This window comes from Acartia tonsa, chromosome 1, assembly GCF_053477335.1.
Source record: "Acartia tonsa isolate MP-2025a chromosome 1, ASM5347733v1, whole genome shotgun sequence".
NCBI lineage: Eukaryota > Metazoa > Arthropoda > Copepoda > Calanoida > Acartiidae > Acartia > Acartia tonsa.
In genome coordinates, this window is record NC_137260.1 from 29,795,249 (window position 1) to 29,812,115 (window position 16,867).

Genomic DNA, 16,867 nt, shown 5'->3' on the forward strand with positions numbered 1-16,867 from the left:
TGTACATTTAACGCTTATTTTTTCGTAAATTGGTCTATTGTTAAGCAGAATAAAAAAGATTTCCACACCGCAGTAACATCTTTATGCAAGCTACAAATTCATTCATCACATTTTTTAATACATGAGCTACGTTAAATGTTAGATGTCATGCAAAACAACAACTTTTTTAGACTTCGGTTTTATAAGATGTAACATGTAATAATAGAAATTCCCCAGAAAAAAAAGAGTCAGAGATTAGGGAATAGGACAGAGAAAAGTAAAAAATCTCCTGTCTGTTATTTTCGATTTTAACTTTTATAACTTATACTTTATTTACTTACACTTTTGTTAAGACTTTTATATTCTGATTATTCAGTTCTGACACTCTACAAGTTTTAATGTTCGTTTGTCCTACCATTTCAGAGCTTCGCTTTTATGGATGTTATCATTCTTGTTCAATTTACGATTTGAATGCGTGTGTGAATTTATATTTTATCCTTATAATAAAGAAACAGGATGTTTGTGTGTCTGTGTGTTTGTGTGTTTGTATGTCTGTGTGTTTGTGTGTTTGTATGTTTGTACCGAAGGATCTCGCTAACCGCTGAACCGATCGGGTTCTCCTTAACAGGGTAGCTTCTCATAGGTCCCGGGAAGGTTTATGACTATTTTCTTGGGGGGTGGGACACCCCCAAGGGCCAACCCCCCCCCCCCCCCAAAAAAAAATGAAAAATCAACCCCCCCCCCCAAAAAAAAAAAAAAAAAAAAAAAAATTTAAATTTTTTAACTAAAATTAAAAATGAGGAGCCCCCCCCCCAAAAAAATTTCACCCCCCCCAAAAAATTTTTTTTTTACTTTTTCTTTTAAAATCTAAAATAAGAAATTGAATTATTAAATTAGACTCTCTCCTCCTCAAGTGCCCCTAGAGGCCTCTAGGGGCGTAGCCGCTAGTTATTTATAACACATGAATAAGAATTTTTTAAAAACTAAACTCTGCTTTATATCTAACATCCTGATTAAAAGCGAAGTAACTCTATAATCATTATTAGAAAGTCCATATGACCCATTTAAAACATGTCAATTTTAATTTTTTTCGTTCACAATATTTTATCTTATAAAATTATCCTATTCATCAGATTTTCGGAATAATGATGTATGAATTAAGGATCCTGTAGTATCAAAGTGTCAAAGCCCAAATTGTGTTATAAAGATCCATGTGACGTAATAAAATGATGGAGATGAGAGAAGAAGTGTTAAATAAAACCCCTAAAAAGAGATGGATAATCCCTCATTTTTATAACGTCACATGGATCATTTTTGACACAATTTTAACACAATTTAGGCTTTGTCATAAAATAATTTTGGCGAAGATTTAAAAGGGATTTTTGTCTAGAATTTTAATCATTTTTGAATATTGAATGTTTGTTACTTTATGTATAACAATGTTTGTTTGTCTGTATGATTTGTTAAACTGTACTCGAATAAAATACATCTTTGAGTGTTGAGACCGTTTTGGGCCTTGTTTTTATAATGTTTGTATTTTTTTCTGTTAATGATATAGTAAAAGGATCGTAAGAGACTATATAATTATTTTACGTTAAAAAGTAAAAAAACACATTCTTTATGTCATCAGAATTTAAAAATAGAAAAGTTAGTCATAAAATTTTCGATGTTTTCACCTATAAATAAAAACATTTGAAGTTTCACTAAGGCAATAGAGAAAGGTATAGAATTAATAAACAATATATTTTAGTGACTATGAAAATAGTAAAAATTTAACATTTTATATGAGTATTAATGATAAGGCAGATTATTGAGTAAAAAATAATCGAAATGTAAAAATCTCAAAAAGATCTCTTAGATGTTTATCAAGGTTAGGAAAACTAATAAAAAATAATAAAACACATGAATTATAAGATTTACTTTAAGCCATCCAAAGTTTTGGAGAGACCAGGATCATTCATGAAAACTGTTGATTCAATTCTCAGTTGTATTTAACCTTCCGGACATTTATTTCTTTGATGGGGGGGGGGGGGGATTGCAATCACAGGAGTCATCAAATTTATCTGGAGATCTGAATCATCATGACCTGTAGGATCATACCTGGACACATACATTTGAAATTGTTTTGTACTATTTTATATAATTTTATTTTGACCATTGAAACGCTTGGCTAAATTTAAAAATTATTCTTATCCGGATAACCCTGTCAGGTTTCATGACATCCTGCGCTTGCCAGTATGGCAAAACTCAAAGAAGTTCTGAAATATCATGTATCGCATCGTATTAAAGACAATTTTCCGAGAATAATAAAATAAATTATTAAGTGGCTTAATTTTTTATTTTACTATCCACGGAAAGCTGCCTATGTTACAATTCTATAAATAACTGTTCTTTTATCCCCGCAAACGAAAAAGGAGTGGATATAGGGACGTATGATTCTCAGAAAGGAAAATTTTACACTAGGAGGTCCAGAAAAAGGGGTAAAGTGAGATGCATTTTAAAGATAACTCTAGATACACTTTCTGTGTGTCAAATATGTGTTTTTCGTATATTTAGGAGAGAAATTAACTAATTCAAAAATTTTCTCTGTTATAACTATATTTCTTTAAAAATTAAGACCCTAGTTATTATGGATACTAGATTTCGAAGAAAACTTTATAAACGAAAGATATTATAAAAGTCTACTCATTAATTTTCTTCTCAAATTATCTTAATAAGTAATAATAATGATCTGCTTAGTACCCAGGATTGAATTAATACCAGAAAAAAACCTAGTTTTTACCACTTTTACGGTAACATTTTACCAGCCTTTACGTTTTAAAAGGTGGTAAAATTTTACCGTAACCGTGGTAAAAACACTTTTTGTGGTATTTTCTCACGGTTTTTACCAGCTTTTTTTACCACAATTTTCGGTCAAATTTTACCAGATTTCCGGTAAAATATTACCATTTTAGGACGCAAATTTATACCAGATTTTGACCAATTTTACCACTTTTTTGGTAAAATCTTACCGCAAATTTCTGTAAGATTTTACCGAAAAAGTGGTAAAACTGGTCAACACCTGGTAATATTTTCGTCCTAAATTGGTAAAATTTACCGGAAATCTGGTAAAATTTGACTGAAAATTGCGGTAAAATCAGGTGGTAAAAATCGTGAGAAAGTGGTAAAAAACGACCGACCCTAATTATAGAGAAGCTTTGCTTTTAAAAATAGAAAAAATTATAAAATTTTTTGTTGTATTTTTATATTTATTTAACTTGAACATAAAATAATAATTCTAATAATCAGCAGCCGTTCTCAATGTCGCGCAGCTGAGGACCCTTGGGTGCGCCGCCAAACACACAAGTGTTCTTGATTCTACTGCTCTGGCCGAAAACTGTTGCGCAACCTCCTGGATTTGCTGGGCACCGGCTCCATTCCCTCGTATAACTGATATTCAACCTGGAATAAAATTGCTCATTAGTTAATTAGATAATTACAGGGATATAAAGGGATAAGACAATGGCTGATAAATTGATGTTCATCTCTAATGATGATACACATCGTTACCCCTTCTGTAGATTACAATAAGTGATTGAAATGTTAGGACACTCAACTTAATGAACCAACCAATAAAAAATCAATAAAAGTACCCAAGGTTGTTAGGCCAAAGAATAAGAAAATGTTATTTGAAAACTTTGGGGGCTAGTGTAATTTACAGCCCAATGTCCCATCCCTCCCTACTAAATATCTAATCTATAATACAAAGTAGAACGATGTCTGTCTGTCTGTCCGTCCGTCCCAAAGATAAAGCCTATACTCGCTGTTTACGCAAATGTGTCCGAACTTCCCCCCCCCCCCTTACTCTCACACCTAAAATTTTTCTTTTGAAAGCAAAAATAAAAGTGTGTAGGTTCGACTCCCCCTCTCCCCCCTCATTCATTTCCTACAGGCATCTTGACACGTGGCAAAAAAATCAGCAAACTTATCTAACTAAACATCTTTGAAAACGCAGAACGAGAAAAAATAAAGGGAAAGCTTACCTGGAAAACATAAGCAGTAACAACATCCGTGGCTAACAAGAACAGGCTGGGGCCATAGTACTCTGCATTACTGATTATATGCTTCAAACTGTTGGGCAAACTTCCCTCCATCACGTGGCGTATGGAGTCGCTGAACGCGGGGTCCTAAGTTATGGAGGATTAAATGATTTGTCACAAACACAGGAAGGAAGTGGACTGTTTATTACACTAGTCCCCAAAGCTTTATTTTCTTCTTCGTTGCTTTAACAACTCTAGGGACTTTTATTGAATTTTGAATGGTTGATTAATCAAGTTAAGTGTCTAAAGCTTTCAACAACTAATTATACTCCACAGAAGGGGTAATTTTGTGTATCATCATTGCTGATGTACATCAATTTATCCGCCATTGTCTTGTCCCTTTAGATCCCTGTCCCAAACAAGTACTAATATTAGATAAATTTAGACCTAAACCCCAGGCAGGGAGGGTAAAATGGTGTAAATATCATAATGGTATCCAAAGTTTCAGAAACAAGTTTACTTATTCATCAACTCAAAAACTTTGAGTACCTAATTTTTATTAGGTAAATCTTGATTTAATTTCAATACTTCGTCTTTTGTCCTATCCCATAAGAACCATGTTTCCCGTTGTGTCTACAGAAACGTAAATTATTTTAGTACAATCTTTTTTTAAACTTAAACAATATTTTACTTCGTCTTAAATCATTTAATAACCCATTCCTGAATAGCCTTCTTTAAGAAGTTGAGCATAGATTTTAGCAAGGCAGCCCGCTGGGGTAGGCAGGTCAAACCAGGCTTGGGTACATCCTAAATAGAGATAGGTTGTTAGAAGATTTTAGCAAGGCAGCCCGCGTGGGTAGGCAGGTCAAACCAGGCTTGGGTACGTCCTAAATAATCAGATAGATTGATATTAATAATATGTTTTGTTATATTTAACTATTTTCAATAGTATAGGGCTACGTTATAGGATTTTATTTTTATTTAAGCAAAGTTTGTGTTATACAATATAAGATTAAAATCAATATTTCTTCATATATCCTATCTCTTTTTTACATTTTCGCATATCTTTATAATATTTTATCATTTCTTATTCAACTTCTATAAATGCCAGGAAAGGAAGTTACACTGGACTGTAAGTTTTACTGGTCTTGAAGGTTTAATCAACACATCTCTCATTCGTTGGCTTGCAACTTAAAAAACTTATCGTCCATTGTCTTATCCCTTAAGATCCCTGTATAAATAAACAATGCATACCTGTTGAATAAGATGAGAAGCTAGCCTAGAGCTAGAACCTGAGCCACTAGGACCTGAGCCGCCGCCAGCTCCTCCTGAGCGGCTATGGCCGCTACGTCATGAATAGTTTCTGCCTCCTCAATAACTTTGGTTAGTCGTTCCTCTTTAGTTCCAACCTACAAGATTGTTGTTTATGTTAAAACCATCTATTTCAAAATTGAAAATATAAGGGCACAACTATTATGGCGCTTAGGGGTATTGTACCAAACATATAAATCTTTAAATTTTTGATGACATGAAGCATACCCATGAAAAGTCTAAATTAATTGTTTTATTCCTGATCATACCGTCCCCCCACTAAGATTTTTTCTCAATTACTGAAAAGTCTTATACTGAAAACCAGTTCTAATCTTCCAGATATTACGGTTTCGAAGCCATACTGGAATAAGTTATACCTGGATCTGGAAGGGTTAATGCTTCCTACAGTGGTCCACCTCTAACTCCAGCTTGTTGATGAAGGTTGTTAGTCCCGCGTGGGTCTGAAAAACTTGCCATGTCCAGGTTTGTGATTAGATCTATCACTCTTACAGCCCTAAATAATATTTATTATTCCATCGTATTATAGATAGCTTTCTGTGGATATTCAAATAAAAATCATATAATTAAAGCCAGTTTTGTTAGCCCTGAGAGGCTTAAGGCTTAGGCTACCAAAACTGGTACTTGTATTATGATTTTTATTTGGAAAATGGTCAGTATACATGTTTTATCATTATGGCTGAGAACCGTTTCTAATCGATTTTAATTTGTTTCGAAGCCATGCTGGAAAAAGAATGAAAAACAAATTTTTCTAAACTTTTGAATATATTTCTTATTATAAAGAATCTACTTTATTATAATATGGTTTGTTTGTCCGCTTTATATGTCTGTGATGCAATCTTTAACATGCGATCCTTTTCAAGACAGACGGCGAGAAACCAGTATATAATTTACTACGTCCGTCGGTCATGCTTTAAAAGACAAAGAAACTTATTTTTATAAATTGTGCGTATTTTTCTTTATTTCTATGATATACATTATGGATGATGTCAACCTTGTTTTTTTACCTAGCTTTCAGTGTAATACTTGTATATCAAAACATGAAAAACATACCTAGTAACAAAAGTAATGTGTTCCAATTCACTGCTGGGCCACTGTATGACCTTAAGGAGTGACTCCAACATGCCACAGGACACCAGCGCCTCGCCGCCGCTCTCATACGACGCCAGGTGGTACAGGAACGAGAAGAGGGCGGTGGCCAGCGGCTGCGGGAACACAGCAACTGCGCTAGCCGGTGCAACAACAGGAGTGCTAGACCCTGACTGGCCGTTATTCCCGCTGCTGGTTAAACTAATAATACAATTGCGCACCATCACCGGCAGAAATCCGTGGAAATTGGCCGCGCCCGTCGCGTCAATGATTGTGTTCAGCTTGGGATTGCAGTCCAGGTGGATGATGGAGGTGAGGGCCTTCAGCACGGCGGCGTTGATTTCCATGAGGTGGTCCCCCTTCATCTCCAGCACATCAACAAGCTCTTCTAACAGCCCGGAATACAGCAGACCCTGAATATTTTGGTTAGGTTAAAAAGTTATCATTCCTAAGTAAAGAACAGAATAAAAATATGGAAATAAATATTATATATTTAAAGTAATAAAGAAAGATGGATAAATAAAGATCGGTCTTATATGTATTTGATTTGTTTGGTTTTATTTTCTTCCATTCTAGTTTGTAAAGAGAGTTTAAAAATGCATGTTTTAAAAATTAACAATGCTGAGCTTACAAACCGCTGGATCGATCTGTATGGTTCTCCTATTCAATTAGCTTCTCATAAGATCAGGGAATGTTTATAACTATATATATATACTAGCGGCTACGCCCCTAGAGGCCTCTAGTGGCACTTTAAATGTTTTTGTTTGTTAAAGTTTCTATGATAATACCTCTTTATTTGACGTTGAAGTCTCCCATAATTTTTTTTAAATTTCAATTTTTTTGTCATTTTTCTTGGGAGGGTGGTGATACCCTCCCCCAAAATAGTTAAAAACCTTCCCAGGACATATGAGAATCTACCCTGTTAAGGAGAACCCGATCGGTTCAGCGGTTAGCGAGATCCTTCGGTACAGACAGACACACAGACAGACAGACACACAGACAGACAAACATCCTGTTACTTTAGTATAAGGATTCTCACTCCTAGGAAAAGTAACCCTAATATTGTTTTTTTTTTAATTCTTATTAAAACTAAACAGTAAAGAAAGGGCACCCCAGTACATTTTACAAATGCTCTATGCAAGGTGAAATTCAGAGATCTTAAGCTTCAGACAAAAAAAATTTATTATTTACAAATTTGTAATTAAAGGTGGGCAAGAGATGGGCCATCTAAAGTTAATTGGATAATAATAAAAAACCTGTTTCTGGCGTTGTTATTGTATTTGGTTTTCAATAAAAAATATTGCTTATTTTATCAATTTCTAAGTAACTATACATTGGTTTAAAGCAAGGATTATGTTAAAAGTCAGCTTAACTGTTAGGAAAAATCTAGAACTATGTGAAAAAGTTTAATTTTAGCTATAATGGGAGAAAAAATCAATTTAATGGACATTTTATATAATACGGAAAATTTCTTCCTTTCCCTGTACCTTATAAAAATTGTCGGAAAAAGCCGTTTTTTAAGCAAACAAAAGCGCGTTTTGCTCTATCTGTGAGATATTATGAATGAGATAATGTTAAGATGAGAAAAATTTACGTTCACAGTTCCTTTAAAGACACAATACCTGTAATAATAATGTACAAACTTTTCAACCAATAATAATACCCTTACCTTTCTAATGATAAGCCTAGGCAGAGCCATGCTGGTGATGCTAGCTCAAGCGTGCTGCGTGGTTTAGATAGAACTGAACTACTGAAGCCATTAACCAATTACAGGGTTACGAAAGTTTAAATTGATGTTATTTTTTTTTAATGTTAATATTGAATGTAATATAGTTTTGTAATGACATGTAAAATATATTCGATAGAATATAAAAAAAATATAGTGCATTCAATATTAAAAAAAAATATTTAAATATATATAGTTGTTAACCATATATATGCTGTATTTCCGGCCGGGTTCTTTAAAGATAATGCCGCGTTTTTTCGACATTTTTTACGCTATGAATAACAAGCGCGACATTCGCGAAATCTAAAAGAGTATACAATGATTTATTTAATTATTTCGCTTTTGATGGTACAGCCTTCATAGAAAAAAAAGATTATCTTCAATCCATTTTTGCTGCATATTAATTAATGCATCTTTTTAGAGCTGTGTTAGACATTAGAAAAATTGCTAAAAAAATAATTTAAAATTCAGTATTTTTATGTTATATACTCTGTTTGAAATTCTATCGTCAACGTTCAATCAATCAATGTCTAAAAAACGCCGAAAAAATGTGGCATTCATCTTTTAAAAACCCATCTCGGTGGTATTTCCGGTTGGCAAAGACAACATAAATATATAGAAATCATGAAACATTGTTGTTCCACAATTTTGCCACATTTTTAAACATCTTGCTTAAAAAAATCTTCCAAACAAATTGTAAATTCTATAAATTTAAATATTTAGAGAAAATTGAGTAGTAATTTACTTCTTGATTCGAAAAATATTTGATTAAATTGAATCAAAACTAATAATTATTTTTGGCACTCTATATTCAAATAATCATAAGCTTATCTATAGTGCGCATGCGCGCACAGAGGTGCCATAAATTTCAAAACTTAAAAATATAAGTTTTGTAGCGAAATTACTCTATAATTCGAAATCTCTGTCTTTCTTTTAGAAACATTCAGGGGAATATACGAAAGCTTATATTTATATTAAAGATGAAAAATCTATAAATTCAAATGCACACGGCACATCTGCGTACACACCTGGATTATTTTTCTTTTAATTTTAATTTGTATGAAGCTAGCTCTAATAAGTAAATATTAAATTTGATATATTTTTGACGATGCGGGAGGATGTTTTAAAAGAAATGATGAAATAATTTTCAAGGTTTTAAAAAAAAAGTTAGCTTCTTTTATGCGAAAAAATTCAATAAAAAGTAAAAATTGACCCGATTTTTGGTAAAAATTAACCAAGTTGGGTTTTTTTGCCAAAGTCCAAAAATCTTGACTTAGCCTAAAAATTTACCTTGTCAATTTTTACCAAAAAGTTGGTCAAATTTTACCAAGTTCATTTTTTTGTCAAAGTCCAAAAATCTGGACTTAGCCTAAAAAAATACCTTGTCAAATTTGACCAACTTTTTGGTAAAAATTGACCAAATTGCGTTTTTTTGTCTAAGTCCGAAAATTCGGACTTAACCTGAAAAATAAAGTTGTAAAATTGACCACATTTTTGGTAAAACTTCCAAATGTGGTAAAATTTAAAAAAAAAAAAAAATTTTAAATTTAGGCTTCATTGTATAGAAATCATTATTTTAAAGTACTACAATTGATTATGAAGAGCTGTAATTAATTTAAAACACAAAAAACGGGGTTTTTTGTTTCGTCAAATTTTACAAAAAAAATGGTAAAATTTTACTAATTTCTTGGCTAAAATTTTTGCTGGTAAAATTTACCACGAAACTGGTAAATTTTACCAGCTTGACCAGCTTTACCACTTTTCCGGTAAAAAGGGTGAAATTTTGTGGTACTTCGTAGAACCTGGGTACAAAATTCTATCTATTCAATTTTTACAAATCCTTATCTATTTTACTAAATATGTTTGTAACTTGTGTGTCTGTGTACAATTTGAGCCACGTCTAAAGCAGTATCTCCCGTGAATGTGTTTGTGTCACTTGTCTGTGTGTGCGCGCTTGTTTGTGACCTCCGTGTAGGCCTGGCCCTGCCCTTACCACCTTAATGTGTTTATTTACTAGATTATCATAAAGTAAGTAGATGTAACACAGCAATATATAGATTAACATCAACTTGAAATTCAGAACTCGGCAGCTGACCGTCTATTTAGCTTATCAGCCGCAAATGATATTAAAAACCTCTGGCAAAATACCTAATTTTGAATTTATTTCACCCAGCAATAGACAGTTGGCGAGATATGTTTATACCAATATCGTCAGGGTGCCCCATAGTATAGTGGATAGCGTACTACGCTATGGTTGAGAAAATCCGAGTTCAAGTCCCCTCATAGACATTGCGCATTGACAAATGCAGTCGAAATTTGTCAGAATATGATCACTCAACTTTCCCTGAGATGCCCTTAGGTTGTAAGGTTGGAGATTTGTAGAAAGTTAGAATTCTACTTATCAAGCAACTTAAATCATGCTTTCCCTCGTCCATGCTCCTCATTCACATGAGAGTGCCATTAATTAGGGTGGCTTAATATTAAATACCTGCTAAAACTCTAGGCCAGGTTGATGTAATAATTGAGTAGCTTCCACGAGAATTGCGGGTCAACATGTAATTTTACACAAAAAATACACTCAGCTGTGCGCAAAGCTTACCAATCTAAGATTGGCCAAAGGATTCGTACAACCAATCTCTGTGTGCATCTGAGTTCTAACTTCAGAGAATCGCTGAGACAAAAAATATATTAATCTAATTGATTAATTTTGAGATATATTATGTCTTTAAGGCTTTAAATTTCTTCTAAAATTTGTGGGAATAGATGTATATATTTTTAAAATTTAAATTTGATACTTGTACTTCATAATTTGATTCATAAAAAAAATTAGATTATTTGTGGTGCACTTATTCTTGCTATCCTGTACCCATCCCATAGGTCTGTACTATGCCGTTCATATTCCCCTCTATAAAAATAATCATAAAATGGATCAAATATTGAAAAAAAAATACAAATAAATTCTTTTTGATTATCTAATTTTTTATAAAAAGTTTACTATGTAATTGTGTTAATCTCAATATGTGCATGATTGCGTAGTAAAAGTGTGATAAAGTGGGAAATTTTGTTAATTGTCAACCCTTGACCTGGCCTAAGCTAGTGTGAAAACACAGTTAAAAATGAAAATAAAGAGTGTGTGTGTGGTGAGTATGCCTCGCGCTCTGCAGCGATCTGACCGGTCAACATGCACATCTGTAAACAAATGAAAAATAAAAGAAAAGGCTAGAAAAGAAAGAAAAAAGTTAAATATTTCTCACATAATTTTTTATAGTGAATTCTTAAAGAATGAAAAATCGGTGGACAATACATGAAACATTGCATGCGATTAAAAAGAATTTAATTGTTGAAAAATTAAAATAGTGAAGAATATTTGTTTGAATGGCTTATAAGTATTGTATTGTGTATGGGCCTTTAGTCTGGGTCAGAAACGCGTAGCGGCGGTCAACTCTAGGAAAACCTGTGTTAAAGTTAAAATCATAATTCATCATTTGTGCTTCTTTGGTAAAAAAGTATTTATTTAATGTTAAAAAGGTCATACAAATAGAGATATAAAAATATAAAACCTAAGTTGGCTTTTATCATTTAATATTAATTTAGAAATTTTATATATAACTTCTCATGATTCCATAAAAGCGAAGTTCTAAATCATAACACAAACGATTATCAGAACTTAGTAGCATATTGATTTGGTTCATATCTAAAAAAAATTGTATATAATTACAATGTAAAATTGTTGAAAAATTTATTGAATCCATTTAATTAATTTTTAGCCCTTTATTTTAGAGATTCTTTGCTTTTAATATTGTACTTGTTGTTCTAAGAACTATTATTTTAAATATCAAATGAATACGATAGTTAATATTATTATATCAAGTCAGATAATCAACATGATTTAAACTGACGTACGGACTTTCTGATATTGATTATAGAGTTGCTTTCTAAATAATACCTTTATATTACAGGGATCAGCTTGCAAAGTATGAAAATGATAATTCTAACATGCCTAAATTAATTATAAGAGCTCTCCTTAACGGACGGACGGACCGACCCTTATTATAGAAAAGCTTCGCTTTTATAAATATGACTAATAATTAATGATAAACTTTAAACGTTGAATCTTCGATATTTGGTTTTTAATTTTATTTTTTATTTAGATTTATAATTATAATATTTTCACAATGATTATGCCTATAGTTTTTTTTCCAAATTCCTAAGAATAACATATAAAATTTTATGAACAAAAATATGTGACGACATAATAACGCATAATTATTCTGATACCTCTAAGGTATTTGTACATGTATTCATTTGATACAAATTTTCATATACTTATACTTACTTTTATAATTAGGTTCGGTCCGTTCCCTTCGTCCGCCACAGACAGTTAGCTTTTTTCGTGGAACGTTTTGCTCTTTTCGTTTAGAATTGTTCTATCGATATCAAACTTTGTATGATGATTCCAATAACAATAAGGTACGAATGAGGAAGCGAAGAAACTTAATAATCATTACCAGAAAGTCCGTACGTTCATTTAAAAAACATGCTGATTTTACTTTTTTTTACAACAACTTTCTGAATGTTAAAATTATCCTATTCATCTGATTTTTGGAATACTGATTCCTAATACCAAAATGTACAATGTTATATGCGAAGTTCTAAAAATATAAGTATGTCCTTAAACAGTATCCTGTATTTAAGAAGTTTTGCCAAAAATTTACTTACAATTTTATTGAGACTTATGCATAAATATTCTGTTTATTTAGTTCTCCTTTACAGCGTAGCTTGTCATAAGTAATAAGAAGGTTTATAACTATTAGGGGGAAGTATATCACCACCCTCCAAAGAGAAATCGCCCATAGAAAAAATTACCCCCAAATAATAAGATTTAAATAATTTATGGGTATATTGAAAATTTATTTACACTATGCCTCCATGAATTCTTGTATACAATTCGTAACTAAAAGAAATAATTTTGAGTTTAAATGTTTTTGGAATCGTCTATTAAATTACCTTTTAAACACAATTTAAACTCTCTTTTTCAAGCAGGTTTAGGCTATTAGCGTTAAGATAATTTACTCATAATTCATTCAAATAATAAGTTTTAAGTAGACTATTAAATTGTCAGCAGACTCTATGTCGTATAAATTAACATATTTAACGAACAGAGACAGAAATAAGAATAATACGAGTACATTACAATTAATACAAATAAATCAATTAGGAAATACAAATTTGTCATATAGCTGATTTTTTTCCGAAACTTTACTTTGTCTTCTTAGGAATATTTATAAATGAATATAATTTTAATGTGCAAGAATATAATTTTAATGTACACTTACAACTTTATAAAGAAACTAGAACAACTTATAAATAGAGAAGTTGACCAATCACGCCTTGTTTAGTATTTTGTTTAATAAATTGTTTATCTGTTTCTCCCACCTCGTATAGACAAAGAGGCTTGTATCTTGAAACTACATACAATATAATTATATCCACCTCTCTCTAATCTTCTTTTGTGACACAACTTTGCAATTAACTCTTGAAATTAATTAAACTTCAAAGGCAGACAGTTTCTCAACCTCTAAGCTTGAAATACTTTTCATTTCTTGGTAATTTCTTTCTTAACTTGAACTAAACTAATGAGAGGACAGTTTTTTTTATTTTCCGAACTTCAAAAAAAGTGGATTGGATAACTTTGTTGAATTCATAGATACTCTGTCCCTATACCATGTTAAACGTTAGTTTTGGTCGGGGCTCTAAAGGGATAAGACAACGGTGGATGAATTGATGTACATCCCCAATGATATACTAAATTTTACCTTCTGTATATCAAAATTAGTGGTTGATACGTTTGGACACTTTAAACCAACCAATTAAAATTCAATTAAAGTCCCCAAGTTGTTGAGCCAACGAATAATAAAACGTTATCATAAAACTAGTGTAATGAACAGCCCAATGTCCCCTTCCTCCCTAGATTTGTATTGTAAAACTGTAGGTAAATGTTTTTAAAAGCAAAGCTTTTCTATAATTAGGGTAGGTCGGTCCGTCCTTACGTACGTAACAGATAGCTCTTTTCGTTAATTTAGGCATGTTAGAATTGTCCTATCGATTTCAAACTTTGCATGATGATTCCTATAATAGTTAGGTACGAGTTAGAAAGCGAAGCAACTCTATAATCGATACCAGAAAGTCCGTACATTCATTTTAAACATGTTGCTTTTTAAATTTTTTAACATAAAATTTTTATGTGATAAAATTATCCGATTGGTCTGATTTTTGAAATACTCATTTCTAGGACAACAAAGTACATTGTTACAAGCGAAGCATATCTATAATCAAGTCCTAAAAATGTATGTATGTTTTTAAACAATATCCTGTATTTAAGCAGTTTTTTCAGCCGATTTACTAACAATTTCGTTCGACTTTTATACATTTATATTCTGATTATTCAGTTCTGACACTATACAAGTGTTAATGTTCGTTTGTCCTATCGTTTCAGAGCTTCGCTTTTATGGATGTTGTCATCCTTGTATTTCTATCAAAAAAGATCATGTGTTATTTCTTGAAACTTTTAACGCTGATGAAAGCAAATCATTTGTTTCTACTCATTTGTCGTCTTCTAAGTACTATTACCTTTAGATGCTCGTTAAATAAATCAAATCTGAAAGATCCAAAAATATTTAATTTTATAGAATAAAATACAAACACAGGTCAATCTTTAGATTTTAACGAATTGCATCCGAATTAAGGCCGTAACTGACAGGTTACGGCCCGAATCGAATTACCGAACCAAAAACCCGAATCATCGAAATTAAAAAAATCAATGTGAAAATGTCGTCTAAAGTTATCAGAGAAGGAAATATGACAACTCAAATAGGTAAATATATAAATGTATATACATATATAATAATTTGTATAAGACAAAATTACTTGGCGATTTTCAACAAATTTTGCCTTAAAAACTGGTTTTTCCAAAGTACCTATTTTTGGAAGATCTTTGGATCATGACCAATTTAAAGAGTGTGCAAAAATGCGTGCATCTTTTAAAATCAAATTGCGCGGCTTATGTTAATTGTAAAAAAAATGTTACGCATACCGTTAGAATTGTCATAAACTCTAGTTTTTGGAAATAAATATATCATATTCATGCTATTTGTAGTATAGAAGCTACGTTGGAAAATGTGAGAAAGGTTAAAAAGTTTTCTCATATTCATTCGAATCCGGTGGATAGGAACCGGTTCTCATCCATACGAAAAAACTATGTCTAGCATCGTATTATATCCAGCTTTCTTCGGCACCTTGGGGCTAAAAAAACTAGTTTTGATCTCATAATTGTACATTCTATATCCGCGGAAAGCCGTTTATAATACGATGAAAGAAATAACTATTAAGTAAGTTGGAACATTTTACCACGTAGCTCCAAAACTATTCGTAGCACAGGAATATTTCTTAAAAACCCAAAAACTATAGTTTATGACGATTCTAACGATATGCATAACATTTTTCTATAATTAACACAAGCTGCGCAATTTGAATTTTAAAAATATACGCATTTTAGCACACCCTTTAAATTGGTCATAATCTTCCAAAAATAGGTACTTTGGAAAAACCGGTTTTTAAGGCATAATTTGTTGAAAATCGCCAAGCATTTTTTCTAATACAAAACTCCCCAACCCAATGAAGAAATTAAAATAGATTATTAATTTCTGTCAATGGCAGGTGGGTTTTATTAAACAATACTTTTGCCCTTTTAAAAAAAAACCTGTATATATTCACAGCGACGCAACTCTTTATCTAATTACATGTTATTTATATGTTGGTAGTGTTTATTCTCAAAAAATTATATGCCATATTGTGTAAAAAAAACAAATTTCATAAACAATGATAATGTAAGATTTCCTTATATTTTATAGTTGTTATTTATAATTAACGACAATAATATTAGTTATTGAATCCACCCAACAAATTATAAATTAATTAATGTTTATGATGACAAAGTAATAATGTAATTAAATTTTTTTAGTTGACCTGACCAATGGAATTGGAGGAAAGTCAGCCGAGGTATTTTTTATATAGTTTTACTCCAATGAAGAAAGCAACAAGGGTTAGTACCTTCATTACCTTCAGCCGCACCTTCATTAGCAAGGATGCGTGCGGCTTAGTGTGCTGAATCTTTCTCCAAGCCGCCAAGCTTTCTATTTAGAATTTTGACGGTTCTTACTGAAGCTTTGACTAAGCTTCATGAGAGAGTGCGGCTGTGGCTTCAACTTCTAAAAAGCCAACGTTACTCTGGCCTGGGTGGCAAAGGTTCAAGATTTTAGTGCCTTAATAGTGCCACTAAACCCATTATTTAAACATAAAGTCAAAAACTAATTCACACTACCTACATTATTTGCTACTAGCGGCTACGCCTCTAGAGGCCTCTAGTGGCACTTTAAATGTTTGTTGTTTTAAAAAAATAATACGATACTTGCAATGTTGCGAAGGATTCTCTGTCAAATTATTACGATACTTTGCAATGTTACGTAGGAGTCTTAATTCGAGAAGAAAAAAATAGATTTATTGTGATTTCTCTTGGGAGGGTGGTGGTACCCTCCCCCAAAATAGTTATAAACCTTCTCGAGACCTATGAGAATCTACCTTGTTAAGGAGAACCCGATCGGTTTAGCGGTTAGCGAGATCCTTTGGTACAGACACACAAACAGACATTCTGTTACTTTAGTATAAG

The 16,867-nt window shown here is 32.1% G+C and overlaps 3 protein-coding genes across 3 annotated transcripts in view; 1 reads left to right on the forward strand and 2 right to left on the reverse strand.

Moving 5' to 3' along the window:
• Positions 1-3,211: 3,211 nt before the first annotated feature.
• Positions 3,212-4,160, reverse strand: LOC145328880 (E3 ubiquitin-protein ligase HUWE1-like). Its single transcript, XM_080172817.1, has 2 exons — positions 4,002-4,160; positions 3,212-3,420 (listed from the first exon to the last, which is right to left on the reverse strand). The coding sequence occupies exons 1-2, from the start codon at positions 4,110-4,112 to the stop codon at positions 3,337-3,339; spliced, it is 195 nt and encodes a 64-aa protein (XP_080028943.1). The 5' UTR covers positions 4,113-4,160; the 3' UTR covers positions 3,212-3,336.
• Positions 4,161-4,716: 556 nt separating this feature from the next.
• LOC145328876 (E3 ubiquitin-protein ligase HUWE1-like) lies at positions 4,717-6,886 on the reverse strand. The gene is made up of 4 exons (XM_080172803.1): positions 6,381-6,886; positions 5,687-5,823; positions 5,253-5,407; positions 4,717-4,805 (listed from the first exon to the last, which is right to left on the reverse strand). Exons 1-2 carry the CDS (start codon positions 6,779-6,781, stop codon positions 5,712-5,714), a joined length of 513 nt encoding a protein of 170 aa, XP_080028929.1. The 5' UTR covers positions 6,782-6,886; the 3' UTR covers positions 4,717-4,805; positions 5,253-5,407; positions 5,687-5,711.
• A 4,393-nt stretch (positions 6,887-11,279) lies between these two features.
• Positions 11,280-16,867, forward strand: part of LOC145327121 (uncharacterized) — a 67,408-nt gene continuing 61,820 nt past the window's right edge. The window contains exons 1-3 of the mRNA XM_080170660.1: positions 11,280-11,587; positions 14,859-15,016; positions 16,163-16,200. Of these exons, the coding sequence (XP_080026786.1) occupies positions 14,971-15,016; positions 16,163-16,200 (84 nt within the window). The 5' untranslated portion in view covers positions 11,280-11,587; positions 14,859-14,970. The remainder of the gene's footprint in view (positions 11,588-14,858; positions 15,017-16,162; positions 16,201-16,867) is intronic.

What these genes read in the sequence shown, in the direction of transcription:
- LOC145328876 (XM_080172803.1), bottom strand. Translation starts at nt 6,781, where the DNA reads ATGAAGGGGGACCACCTCATGGAAATCAACGCCGCCGTGCTGAAGGCC. An exon ending in CACATTACTTTTGTTACTAG is followed by an intron (nt 5,824 to 6,380) that starts GTATGTTTTTCA and finishes AATATTATTTAG; the next exon opens with GGCTGTAAGAGTGATAGATC.
- LOC145328880 (XM_080172817.1), bottom strand. Translation starts at nt 4,112, where the DNA reads ATGGAGGGAAGTTTGCCCAACAGTTTGAAGCATATAATCAGTAATGCA. An exon ending in TTACTGCTTATGTTTTCCAG is followed by an intron (nt 3,421 to 4,001) that starts GTAAGCTTTCCC and finishes ATTTTATTCCAG; the next exon opens with GTTGAATATCAGTTATACGA.